We start from the raw sequence: 14,371 nt of genomic DNA on the forward strand, positions 1-14,371 counted from the left end.
CTTGGACGTGCCCTTGCTGCACATGGTCTGTACTGAGGCAAGGCTCCCGAGCACCCTGTTTGGAAGCATCACATGGGTGTCCAGGCCCTCAGAGATCAGCCTGCTGGGCGTGTGCAGAAGCTGCAAAGCAGTGACCCACCCCGGTCTCCCTGATGACAGAGCCCACACCAGCATGCGTTTCTGGGACATGAGCCAAACTGGAGCACCAAGGAGGGGGCCGTGGCCACTACAGCAGTCCCCAGGCCCAGTCCTGTGTGGGGCCAGGTGAGTGCCCAGACATGGGCATGGGGACAGGCCATCAGAGGCCAAAGGCCCTCAGGTGAAGGCAGGCCATGGGCCACCACAGCTCAGAGCCCAGCTCCACTGGGTCACACAGACACGCAGTTCACAGCAGAGGAGGGGCTGCACTCTCACGGGACTGAGTCCTGTACCTGCAGCTCCTGGTTCCTCCCAGCAACTCCGTCGTCTGCAGTGCACAAGTCCTGTCTCTCCTGGGTCAGGCCTCTCCTGGGTCTTCTTTCTTCTCACTGTCAGTGTACACAGGGTTTTCCCATCTGCATCCCACCTTTCAATGTGTAGAAATACAATTCCTACCCACAGCTTTGCTAATTCCTCATGTCAACTGTGCCTGGGGACGGTGCTGCCCCTTCCACAGCAGCCCATGCCCTCCAGGGGACGGTGCTGCCCCTTCCACAGCAGCCCATGCCCTCCAGCTCCTCTTTCTGCCTGACGGCTCTGAGCCATGCCTCAAGCCCACCAGAGGTCATCACTGTTTTTCTTCCTAAAATCTAGCTCTTGTTTTATCTGTTTCCCTATTTCTCTATGATTTCTGCTCTGGTCTTGATGCCCTTTCTCCCCGGCCTTTGTCTGGTTTTCTCTTCCTTCTGGTTCTACAGCATAAACTCCATCATTGGTTTGAAACCTTTCTCCTATAAGGTGGACATTTCCCTCCAACTGCACCGCTGTGTCCCCAGGTGTGTTGTGGGGCTTTTGGTCGAGCTCTGAGCATCTTCAACTTTCCCTTGGGGTTTCTTCCTTGGCCACTGATGACTTAAGAGTATATAGTTACATTCTCACAGATCATTAGACATTCAAGGGGAAACACCTCCCTAGAAATGTGTGGGACTTTGGGTGGTGGGTCATGGAGATTCCCGTCTGATCGAATGGTTGTGGCTGGCCAGTCTCTGTGGAGAGATCTCCGCAGGGATGAGACATATCTGTTCCTTCCCCGTGTTTGGAAAATCCACATCTGCCATGTGGTTCTGCAGCTGCAGCAGGGCCACAGAAGGGCCAGGAGGGGGGTAATCTGTGCATTCTGCTGTGGGGCCAGCGGCAGCCAGGTTGGCCAATACCTGCTTTCCTGGGATTTCAGGAGATCTAGGGCTGTTGGCCATGTGTCCAGGAGAGCTGCCACCTCTAGAGAGGGCCAGGGTTAGGCCCCTGAGCAGGCTTCACCCAGACCTCACTGGGCAGAACCAAGGGCCTGGAGTCTCTGGCCCAGGCATAGCTATAAATTCAGTGTGAGTCAGGCCTGGCACTTTGGTCCTGCAGGTGAGATACAAGAACTGAGTATCAGCCTCGGCCAACACAAGTGCTGCCCTTATCCTTAGAGAAGGGGTTTAGGAGGGACATCCTCAGGGCCTGGAGCCCTGTCCTCAGCATGAGGACTGGTCTGGATTTCCCAAAGGAGTGAGGGTGACCTTGGGAAGAGCCAGCAGACACCAGAACAGAGCACAAAGTGAAGAAAGATGGTGCTGGGAAAGAAGAGGATGGAAGGGACACCAGGAGGCAAGGGAAGAGACACCAAGAGGGCAGTGGCCCAGGTGAAAGGGACAGGACTGCACTGAACATGGTCCATCCAGCTCCTGGGAGACACTGCCCAGACAACACAGACCCACAGGGCCTCTTGTGACTGTGAGATAGGTGACTAGCCCCACCATTGTCACATCTGACACCCTGAACTCCTGCCCATGGATCTCTGTCTCCTTGCTAGACAGACTTCCCATGGTCAGACACATGGTTCCACCACCTACAGAGGAAATCAACTGCCTCAAGTGTGAACGTAAGGCACTATGACAGCCCTCCCACTGACCACAGAAAACCAGGACCTCTCTCCACTGTCCACAGGGAACCAGGACCTCTCTCCACTGTCCACAGGGAACCAGGAACTCTCTCCACTGACCACAGGGAACCAGGACCTCTCTCCACTGACCACAGGGAACCAGGACCTCTCTCCACTGTCCACAGGGAACCAGGACCTCTCTCCACTGTCCACAGGGAACCAGGACATCTCTCCACTGACCACAGGGAACCAGGACCTCTCTCCACTGTCCACAGGGAACCAGGACCTCTCTCCACTGACCACAGGGAACCAGGACCTCTCTCCACTGTCCACAGGGAACCAGGACCTCTCTCCACTGTCCACAGGGAACCAGGACCTCTCTCCACTGTCCATAGGGAACCAGGACCTCACTCCACTGTCCACAGGGAACCAGGACCTCACTCCACTCTCCACATGGAACCAGGACCTCTCTCCACTGTCCACAGGGAACCAGGACCTCACTCCACTGTCCACAGGGAACCAGGACCTCTCTCCACTGTCCACAGGGAACCAGGACCTCTCTCCACTGTCCACAGGGAACCAGGACTTCTCTCCACTGTCCACAGGAAACCAGGACCTCACTCCACTCTCCACATGGAACCAGGACCTCTCTCCACTGTCCACATGGAACAAGGACTTCTCTCCACTGTCCACAGGAAACCAGGACCTCACTCCACTGTCCACATGGAACCAGGACCTCACTCCACTGTCCACAGGGAACCAGGACTTCTCTCCACTGTCCACAGGGAACCAGGACCTCACTCCACTATCCACAGGGAACCAGGACCTCTCTCCACTGTCCACAGGGAACCAGGACCTCACTCCACTGTCCACATGGAACCAGGACCTCTCTCCACACTCCACATGGAACCAGGACTTCACTCCACTGTCCACAGGGAACCAGGACCTCTCTCCACTGTCCACAGGGAACCAGGACCTCTCTCCACTGTCCACAGGGAACCAGGACCTCTCTCCACTGTCCACATGGAACCAGGACTTCTCTCCACTGTCCACAGGGAACCAGGACCTCACTCCACTGTCCACATGGAACCAGGACCTCTCTCCACTGTCCACAGGGAACCAGGACCTCTCTCCACTGTCCACAGGGAACCAGACCTCTCTCCACTGTCCACAGGGAACCAGGACCTCTCTCCACTCTCCACAGGGAACCAGGACCTCTCTCCACTGTCCACAGGGAACCAGGACCTCACTCCACTGTCCACAGGGAACCAGGACCTCACTCCACTGTCCACAGGGAACCAGGACCTCACTCCACTATCCACAGGGAACCAGGACCTCTCTCCACTGTCCACAGGGAACCAGGACCTCTCTCCACTGTCCACATGGAACCAGGACCTCTCTCCACACTCCACACGGAACCAGGACTTCACTCCACTGTCCACAGGGAACCAGGACCTCTCTCCACTGTCCACAGGGAACCAGGACCTCTCTCCACTGTCCACAGGGAACCAGGACCTCTCTCCACTGTCCACAGGGAACCAGGACCTCTCTCCACTGTCCACAGGGAACCAGGACCTCTCTCCACTGTCCACAGGGAACCAGGACCTCTCTCCACTGTCCACAGGGAACCAGGACCTCTCTCCACTCTCCACATGGAACCAGGACCTCTCTCCACTGTCCACAGGGAACCAGGACCTCTCTCCACTGTCCACAGGGAACCAGGACTTCTCTCCACTGTCCACAGGGAACCAGGACCTCTCTCCACTGTCCACATGGAACCAGGACCTCTCTCCACTGTCCACAGGGAACCAGGACCTCTCTCCACTGTCCACAGGGAACCAGGACCTCACTCCACTGTCCACAGGGAACCAGGACCTCTCTCCACTGTCCACAGGGAACCAGGACCTGACTCCACTATCCACAGGGAACCAGGACCTCTCTCCACTGTCCACAGGGAACCAGGACCTCTCTCCACTGTCCACATGGAACCAGGACTTCTCTCCACTGTCCACAGGGAACCAGGACCTCACTCCACTGTCCACGTGGAACCAGGACCTCTCTCCACTGTCAACAGGGAACCAGGACCTCTCTCCACTGTCCACAGGGAACCAGACCTCTCTCCACTGTCCACAGGGAACCAGGACCTCTCTCCACTCTCCACAGGGAACCAGGACCTCTCTCCACTGTCCACAGGGAACCAGGACCTCTCTCCACTGTCCACATGGAACCAGGACCTCTCTCCACTGTCCACAGGGAACCAGGACCTCTCTCCACTGTCCACATGGAACCAGGACCTCTCTCCACTGTCCACAGGGAGCCAGGACCTCTCTCCACTGTCCACAGGGAACCAGGACCTCTCTCCACTGTCCACAGGGAACCAGGACCTCTCTCCACTGTCCACATGGAACCAGGACCTCTCTCCACTGTCCACAGGGAACCAGGAGCTCACTCCACTGTCCAAAGGGAACCAGGACCTCTCTCCACTGTCCACAGGGAACCAGGACCTCTCTCCACTGTCCACAGGGAACCAGGACCTCTCTCCACTGTCCACAGGGAACCAGGACCTCACTCCACTGTCCACAGGGAACCAGGACCTCTCTCCACTGTCCACAGGGAACCAGGACCTCTCTCCACTGTCCACATGGAACCAGGACTTCTCTCCACTGTCCACAGGGAACCAGGACCTCACTCCACTGTCCACATGGAACCAGGACCTCTCTCCACTGTCAACAGGGAACCAGGACCTCTCTCCACTGTCCACAGGGAACCAGACCTCTCTCCACTGTCCACAGGGAACCAGGACCTCTCTCCACTCTCCACAGGGAACCAGGACCTCTCTCCACTGTCCACAGGGAACCAGGACCTCTCTCCACTGTCCAAAGGGAACCAGGACCTCTCTCCACTGTCCACATGGAACCAGGACCTCTCTCCACTGTCCACAGGGAACCAGGACCTCTCTCCACTGTCCACATGGAACCAGGACCTCTCTCCACTGTCCACAGGGAGCCAGGACCTCTCTCCACTCTCCACATGGAACCAGGACCTCTCTCCACTGTCCACAGGGAACCAGGAGCTCACTCCACTGTCCAAAGGGAACCAGGACCCCTCTACACTGTCCACAGTGAACCAGGACCTCTCTCCACTGTCCACAGGGAACCAGGACCTCTCTCCACTGTCCACAAGGAACCAGGACCTCTCTCCACTGTCCACATGGAACCAGGACCTCACTCCACTGACCACAGGGAACCAGGACCTCTCTCCACTGTCCACAGGGAACCAGGACTTCTCTCCACTGTCCACAGGGAACCAGGACCTCTCTCCACTGTCCACAGGGAACCAGGACCTCTCTCCACTGACCACAGGGAACCAGGACCTCTCTCAACTCTCCACAGGGAACCAGGAACTCTCTCCACTGTCCACATGGAAACAGGACCTCTCTCCACTCTCCACAGGGAACCAGGAGCTCTCTCCACTCTCCACAGGGAACCAGGACCTCTCTCCACTGACCACAGGGAACCAGGATCTCTCTCCACTGACCACAGGGAACCAGGACTTCTCTCCACTCTCCACAGGGAACCAGGACCTCTCTCCACTGTCCACATGGAACCAGGACCTCTCTCCACTGTCCACAGGGAAACAGGAACTCACTCCACTCTCCACATGGAACCAGGACCTCTCTCCACTCTCCACATGGAACCAGGACCTCACTCCAATGTCCACAAGGAACCAGGACCTCTCTCCACTGTCCACAGGGAACCAGGACCTCTCTCCACTGTCCACAGGGAACCAGGACCTCTCTCCACTGTCCACAGGGAACCAGGACCTCACTCCACTCTCCACAGGGAACCAGGACCTCTCTCCACTGTCCACAGGGAACCAGGACCTCTCTCCACTGTCCACAGGGAACCAGGACCTCTCTCCACTGTCCACAGGGAACCAGGACCTCTCTCCACTGTCCACAGGGAACCAGGACCTCTCTCCATTGTCCACATGGAACCAGGACCTCTCTCCACTGTCCACAGGGAACCAGGACCTCTCTCCACTGTCCACAGGGAACCAGGACCTCTCTCCACTGTCCACAGGGAACCAGGACCTCTCTCCACTGTCCACATGGAACCAGGACCTCTCTCCACTGTCCACAGGGAACCAGGACCTCTCTCCACTGTCCACAGGGAACCAGGACCTCACTCCACTGTCCACAGGGAACCAGGACTTCTCTCCACTGTCCACAGGGAACCAGGACATCACTCCACTCTCCACAGGGAACCAGGACCCCTCTCCACTGTCCACAGGGAACCAGGACCTCTCTCCACTGTCCACATGGAACCAGGACCTCTCTCCACTGTCCACAGGGAACCAGGACCTCTCTCCACTGTCCACATGGAACCAGGACCTCTCTCCACTGTCCACAGGGAACCAGGACCTCTCTCCACTGTCCACATGGAAACAGAACCTCTCTCCACTGTCCACAGGGAACCAGGACCTCTCTCCACTCTACACAGGGAACCAGGACCTCTCTCCACTGTCCACATGGAAACAGGACCTCTCTCCACTGTCCACATGGAACCAGGACCTCTCTCCACTGTCCACAGGGAACCAGGGCCTCTCTCCACTGTCCACAGGGAACCAGGACCTCTCTCCACTGTCCACATGGAACCAGGACCTCTCTCCACTGTCCACAGGGAACCAGGACCTCTCTCCACTGTCCACAGGGAACCAGGACCCCTCTCCACTGTCCACAGGGAACCAGGACCTCTCTCCACAGTCCACAGGGAACCAGGACCTCTCTCCACTGTCCACAGGGAACCGGGACCTCTCTCCACTCTACACAGGGAACCAGGACCTCTCTCCACTGTCCACATGGAACCAGGACCTCTCTCCACTGTCCACAGGGAACCAGGACCTCTCTCCACTGTCCACATGGAACCAGGACCTCTCTCCAGTGTCCACAGGGAGCCAGGACCTCTCTCCACTCTCCACATGGAACCAGGACCTCTCTCCACTGTCCACAGGGAACCAGGACCTCACTCCACTGTCCAAAGGGAACCAGGACCTCTCTCCACGGTCCACAGGGAACCAGGACCTCACTCCACTGTCCACTGGGAACCAGGACCTCTCTCCATTGTCCACTGGGAACCAGGACCTCTCTCCATTGTCCACTTGGAACCAGGACCTCTCTCCACTGTCCACAGGGAACCAGGACCTCTCTGCACTCTCCACAGGGAACCAGGACCTCTCTCCACTGTCCACATGGAACCAGGACCTCTCTCCACTCTCCACAGGGAACCAGGAAGTCACTCCACTGTCCACAGGGAACCAGGACCTCACTCCACTGTCCACAGGGAACCAGGACCTCTCTCCACTGTCCACAGGGAACCAGGACCTCACTCCACTCTCCACAGGGAACCAGGACCTCTCTCCACTGTCCACAGGGAACCAGGACCTCTCTCCACTGTCCACAGGGATCCAGGACCTCACTCCACTGTCCACAGGGAACCAGGACCTCTCTCCACTGTCCACAGGGAACCAGGACCTCTCTCCACTGTCCACATGGAACCAGGACCTCTCTCCACTGTCCACAGGGAACCAGGACCTCTCTCCACTGTCCACATGGAACCAGGACCTCTCTCCACTGTCCACATGGAACCAGGACTTCTCTCCACTGTCCACAGGGAACCAGGACCTCTCTCCACTGTCCACAGGGAACCAGGACCTCTCTCCACTGTCCACAGGGAACCAGGACCTCTCTCCACTGTCCACATGGAACCAGGACCTCACTCCACTGTCCACAGGGAACCAGGACCTCTCCACTGTCCACAGGGAATCAGGACCTCTCTCCAATGTCCACAGGGAACCAGTACCTCTCTCTACTGTCCACAGGGAACCAGGACCTCTCTCCACTGTCCACAGGGAACCAGGACCTCTCTCCACTGTCCACAGGGAACCAGGACCTCTCTCCACTGTCCACAGGGAACCAGGACCTCTCTCCACTGTCCACATGGAACCAGGACCTCACTCCACTGTCCACAGGGAACCAGGACCTCTCCATTGTCCACAGGGAACCAGGACCTCTCTCCAATGTCCACAGGGAACCAGGACCTCTCTCCACTGTCCACAGGGAACCAGGACCTCACTCCACTGTCCACATGGAACCAGGACCTCTCTCCAGTGTCCACAGGGAACCAGGACCTCTCTCCACTGTCCACAGGGAACCAGGACCTCTCTCCACTGTCCTTCACCCTCCACTGTCCTTCACCCTGCACTGTCCATCACCCTCCACCTGTCCTTCACCCTCCACTGTCCTTCACCCTCCACTGTCCTCACCCTCCACCTGTCCTTCACCCTCCACCTATCCATCACCCTCCACGTGTCCTTCACCCTCCACCTATCCATCACCCTCCACCTGTCCTTCACCCTCCAGTGTCCATCACCCTCCACTGTCCTTCACCCTCCACCTGTCCTTCACCCTCCACCTGCCCTTCACCCTCCAGTGTCCATCACCCTCCACTGTCCTTCACCCTCCACCTGTCCTTCACCCTCCACTGTCCTTCACCCTCCACCTGTCCTTCACCCTCCACTGTCCTTCACCCTCCACTGCCCTTCACCCTCCACTGTCCTTCACCCTCCACTGTCCTTCACCCTCCACCTGTCCTTCACCCTCCACGTGCCCTTCACCTTCCACTGTCCTTCACCCTCCACCTGTCCTTCACCCTCCACTGTCCTTCACCCTCCACTGCCCTTCACCCTGCACTGTCCTTCACCCTCCAGTGTCCATCACCCTCCACCTGTCCTTCACCCTCCACCTGCCCTTCACCCTCCACTGTCCTTCACCCTCCACTGCCCTTCATCCTCCACTGTCCTTCATCCTCCAGTGTCCATCACCCTCCACCTGTCCTTCACCCTCCACGTGCCCTTCACCTTCCACTGTCCTTCACCCTCCACCTGTCCTTCACCCTCCACCTGTCCTTCACCCTCCACTGCCCTTCCCCCTCCACCTGTCCTTCACCCTCCACCTGCCCTTCACCCTCCACTGTCCTTCACCCTCCACCTGCCCTTCACCCTCCAGTGTCCATCACCCTCCACTGTCCTTCACCCTCCACCTGTCCTTCACCCTCCACCTGTCCTTCACCCTCCACCTGCCCTTCACCCTCCAGTGTCCATCACCCTCCACTGTCCTTCACCGTCCACTGTCCTTCACCCTCCACTGTCCATCACCCTCCACTGTCCTTCACCCTCCACTGTCCTTCACCCTCCACTGTCCTTCACCCTCCCCCTGCCATTCACCCTCCAGTGTCCATCACCCTCTCCTCTCCTTCACTCTCTACCTGTCCTTCACCCTCCACTGCCCTTCACCCTCCAGTGTCCATCACCCTCCACTGTCCTTCACCGTCCACTGTCCTTCCCCCTCCACCTGTCCTTCACCCTCCACCTGTCTATCCATTCCACATCGTCTGCCTTATTTTTGTGCATTTTGTTCAGTAAATGCCCTCCAAGCTGGTCAGTCGGTGGGGGTGAAGGTTGTCTCTGGTTCCTGGTGTGTGAGTTTCACTTGCAGGGAATCACATGGGGCTCGCCCTCCCACATGACTGAGCGCAGCAGGACACACACCAAGTGACCACACCAACCCAGATGACCTAGGGAGATCCCAGGAAGACGGGGTACTGGGAATGTGTTGTCAGAGCGCACCGTGAGCGTGTCCAGGGGGGCCTGCGAGCGTGTCCCTCTATCAGGTGCTGCTCAGTGCCTTGGCAGAAAACCTGGAGCAGCCTCCGCTGTGCCTCTGGACAGTGTGCTGTCGCTCTCTTTGTTGTTTTTCATTCCGACTTCCCTCGTCAGTGCTGCTGTAGCACTTTTAACAATTTTGTGTTAATTAATTCATTGGCTGTGTTCCTATCGCCTTCTCGTGGTTGCCATCCACTCCTTCACACCTGTGTAAAGTCGTACCACTCACGTGAATCACCCAGAGCGCCTGGCGCCCCAGGCCCCCGGGCCCCTGTTCCAGTCCCAGGGGACCCCGATTCCCAAGCAGTGTTAAGGCCCTCCCTGAGGGAGTGACGGCCACCAGGCCTCCCAAGGTCCCCCATCTTCTCAGAAAATCTGATTTCTCTTTCATTCTCGAAGACTGCTTTCTTAGGTCCAGGGAGCTTCTGGGTGGCCTGGACTCCCCATGGGGCCTCCCAGTCCCAGCCCTTGGGTGGAGCTTGTGGGACACATGCCAGGCAGAGGGTCTGAAATACCCAGACGGGCGGCTGCCCATCTCTCAGCAGATGGCAGCTCTGTGGGGCCCCTTGCTGGCCCAGGGTGGTGTGCTGGCCTGCAGGTCAGACCCCTCTCTGCCCTGGGGGAGCTGTTGGCCAAGGGCTCTTTGAGGGGAGTGTCAGCCCACCAGGATGAACTGCTGTCCGGGAGGACCCTGGCTCCAAGTGACAGCTCTCCCAGCAGCCAGAGGTCTGGACGGGCAGAGGCCCTCACCCTGTGGCCAGGAGTGCACAGTCCCTGGACAAGGACAGGCAGGAGGGGCACCACCCAGGCCCTGCTGGGCAAGTCCAGAGGAGACTTGAGCCACCAGCGCCCAGCCCAGGGACTCTAGGGATGGTCCCAGTGGTGTCGCCGATAGCCTGTCCTCGCTGCCAGGAGTGAGCCTACCCAGACCCCCTCCACCCTGGGTTCCCTGGGGCCAGTGGTCTGCAGCCGACCAGAGCAGCCACAGGCCACTAGCAGCTCCCAAGGGGAGTGGCTGGGCTCCTGTGGCCATGCTCACTGTCCATGGGGGGCGCTGCTCCATGGGCCCCCTGGGCCTCCTCTCACTGCCCCAAAGATGGCTTGAAAACCAAGCTGCCCCTCTTGGAGGTGCAGCCTGGGCCCACGGCTGGCATTCAGCGCCCTCTGCTGGCCATCAGCGCCCTCTGCTCTCTGGCAGGTTCTACCTCATCAGTGGAGGCGTCCCCTTCGTCATCTGTGGGGTCACTGCTGCCACAAACATCAGGAATTATGGGACGGAAGATGAAGACACAGCCTAGTGAGTGCTGGCAGCCAGGAGAGTGGAGGGTGGGCACTTGCAGCCACTTTGCTGGCTCCCCCCAGGCAGGTGCCCACAGTGGTGTCCAGCTGTCAGTGACCAAGGTGCCTGGGTGAGGACCCCTGGAGAGGAGCTGCAAGTCCTGGTCCCTGAGCCCCGAGGGCACTCAGACCTGTACCCACGCCCCTCCTCTGGGTGTGCAGAGCCCTCGCTTCCCTGCAGACTCAGCTTCCCACGGAATTCTTTCCTTGGCCACCCAAGGCCTGGTTTTCTCTAGATAGGAAAAGTCTGGGGGACAGATAACAATTTGGCCACACCATCCATGTCACCTTCCCCAGCCTCTGACCCTGATCCCTCTCAGCACCCACCCCGAGCTTCTCCCTGGGCACAGGACATCCAGCCTGGCCAGGAAGCCCTGCTCTCAGGCCCCTTGTCCCCAAACCCTATCTACCCCAGCTCTGCCTCTGCCACCTCCCCACCCAGAACACAGTCCCACAGTCCCGCTAGCTCCCCGTGCATGCAGGACTACCAGTTGACCAGTCGGATCACAGCTGCCCATCCAAACTGTCTCAGTGTCACCAAGATGGGGTGGCAGTCAGCCAGGGCCCGCCTCCCAGCACTCACGGGCCTCAGTGCCCTGCACCTTCCCTTTTCTGTTCCCTTACCACAAAAGTAAAGCAGCCAGCTGAGGCCCCTGGCCCCAGGAGCTGGGGAGCCGGTGCCCGGGGCTGCGCTCACCCACGTCTCCCTGCAGCTGCTGGATGGCCTGGGAGCCTAGCCTGGGCGCATTCTATGGTCCCGCTGCCCTCATCGTCCTGGTCACCTGTGTGTACTTCCTCGGCACCTACATCCAGCTGAGACGCCACCCGGAGCGCAGGTACGAGCTCAGAGAGCGCTCAGAGGAGCAACAGCGTCTGGCAGTGCCCGAGGGGGGCCACCACCACGGGGCGCAGCCCTGCACCACGCCTGCCTGTGACCCCCTGGCCGCCTCGCAGCTGCAGAATGAGCACTCCTTCAAGGCCCAGCTGCGGGCGGTGGCCTTCACGCTGTTCCTGTTCATGGCCACCTGGGCCTTCGGAGCGCTGGCGGTGTCTCAGGGCCACTTCCTGGACATGGTCTTCAGCTGTCTGTATGGCGCCTTCTGCGTGACACTGGGGCTCTTCGTGCTCATCCACCACTGTGCCAAGCGGGAGGACGTGTGGCAGTGCTGGTGGTCCTGCTGCCCCTCCCGTGGGGACGTCCCCCAACAGCCCAGCACACACCCCACGCTCGATGCCAACGGGGATGTCCTGGGGCACATGGCCTGCCTGCAGGACTCACCGTGCCCTGGCCAGGCCAGGGGCTTCAGCCACCCAGCACCAGGCCACTGCAAGATGACCAACCTGCAGGCCGCCCAGGGCCACGCCAGCTGCCTGTCGCCGGCCACCCCCTGCTGTGCCAAGATGCACTGTGAGCAGCTGATGGAGGACGAGGCCCACAGTCACATGCCTGAGGGAGAGGCCTTCCTACACGAGCCCCACCTGCACAGGTGCCTCGAGGGCAGAACTAAGCCCCACTACTTCCACCCTGCTGCCTCGGCCCCACGGGAGTACGCCTACCACATCCCGTCCAGCCTGGACGGCAGCCCCCACAGCTCCCGCACAGACAGTCCCCCCAGCTCCCTCGAGGGCCCGATGGGGGTGCACACGCTGGCTTGCTGCACCCCAGGCGACCCCTTCCCCATGGTCAGCCAGCCCGAGGGCAGCGACGCCAGCTCTGCCCTCTATGGCTGCCCACCACGGCTGCCTCCAGGCCCAGCCCACTTGGAGATGCTCCACAGGACACAGTCCCTGCCCTTCGGAAGCCCTGGCCAGAACGGGCTGCTCAAGGGTGACATCCGAGAAGGCCTGCCGTTCAGCACTGATGGGACAGGCAACATCCGGACGGGGCCCTGGAAAAATGAAACCACAGTGTAACTGGAGTGGGAACACATCGGCCTCCCCAGAGCCACCGTGTCCCCCAGGAGCTTCAGCACTTACAGGGGCCACCTGCCATCTAACAGGGACTGGGGGTCCCCAGTGACTGGGCCTTTCAGATGTGGCTCAGACGCCATCACCAAGACCCTCTTTGTGAAGACCCCAGTGAGAAACACTCTGGGCCACAGCTGCACCAGCCCAGGTGGGCCTGGCTGTCCACGAACCGTCACCCACTCTCCGTCTGTAGAGTCCAGTCCCCAGGGCAGCCCAGAACACAGCACGGGATTCTATCAGAGGAGCCGCCCAGACCCCAGGCCGAAAAAGCCGGGCGGTGACCAGGAGCCCTCAGCAGGGCCCCTGTGGACATTCCCAGGTGTTCAGTGAGGGTGTTCTGAGTTCATTCCAGGGCTGGGGCTGCTGCTTCTCCGGAGCACGCTTATGCTGGGCACTGTCTTGCAGACCCCTCTGCCATCCTTATGTCTGTCAGCTACATGTGGGGCACCCACGGGAGCCCCTGCCCACTCCCCGCCTCCAAGCCAGCCCTGCCCTGGAGGTCGCCCACCCTGTAGCCCGAGAACACCTTGGGTGATGGAAGATGAGCCCCACTCTGGAGCTGTGGGGAGGAGCAGCTGATGGCTGCCGGCCTTCATGGGTGGGTCTCGAGGCCGTGCCTCTGGAAGATGCCCAGATCCTTATCGATGGACACTCAGCTTCCTCCACCAGCCACTGTCAGGCCTGGGTTCTGCTCCAGTGTGGGCACACACTAACAAGTTCCCTTGCACAAGGAAGAGGAGCTAACTGGCGGTGAGGTCACCAGACAAAATTTCTTTTTCTCTTTTGCATTTCCATGAACATCTAGGAACAAAGCCCCAAATCAAAGGACAGATGTTGATGACGAGGAGTCTGTTATGGAAGCAAGTGGCCCATCCCTGGGCAGTGTCCTCCCAAGGCAGGAGCCCATGGGTCCCACAGCCATTCCATTCTTCTTCTCCCCTCCCAGTCTGTGGCACATGTGCACACACACACACACACACCAGAACATGTGCATACATGACCAAGTGCAGACACACATTCAGTGTGCACACCACACACATGCATGAGAGTGCCTGTACTGTACACAATGTGATGTGTGTGCGTGCAGGTACATGCACATGCCATGCACATGTGCACACAGAGAATTAGGTGTTTTCTAGCTGCCCCAAGCATGGGTTTTCACTACAGCTGTGGGTGTCAGCAGCAGAATCTGCTGTCTGTGTGCTTCACCCATGTGCTCTGCTCTGCCAGCTGGGCAGGTGGCTTCAGGGGGGCAGAGCTTTCTCATGTGCATCTCAGAGG

At 59.3% G+C, this 14,371-nt stretch overlaps 1 protein-coding gene across 1 annotated transcript in view; it reads left to right on the top strand.

Annotated features, from left to right (window-relative positions):
- The window catches only part of ADGRA1 (adhesion G protein-coupled receptor A1), a 29,761-nt gene extending 16,547 nt beyond the window's left edge, over window positions 1–13,214 (top strand). Inside the window, exons 6-7 of the mRNA XM_081267290.1 lie at window positions 10,983–11,081; window positions 11,836–13,214. Coding sequence (XP_081123416.1) covers window positions 10,983–11,081; window positions 11,836–13,036 — 1,300 coding nt within the window. The 3' untranslated portion in view covers window positions 13,037–13,214. The remainder of the gene's footprint in view (window positions 1–10,982; window positions 11,082–11,835) is intronic.
- Window positions 13,215–14,371: the final 1,157 nt, after the last annotated feature.

This window comes from Spermophilus citellus (assembly GCF_964194105.1).
Source record: "Spermophilus citellus genome assembly, chromosome: 15".
Lineage (NCBI taxonomy): Eukaryota > Metazoa > Chordata > Mammalia > Rodentia > Sciuridae > Spermophilus > Spermophilus citellus.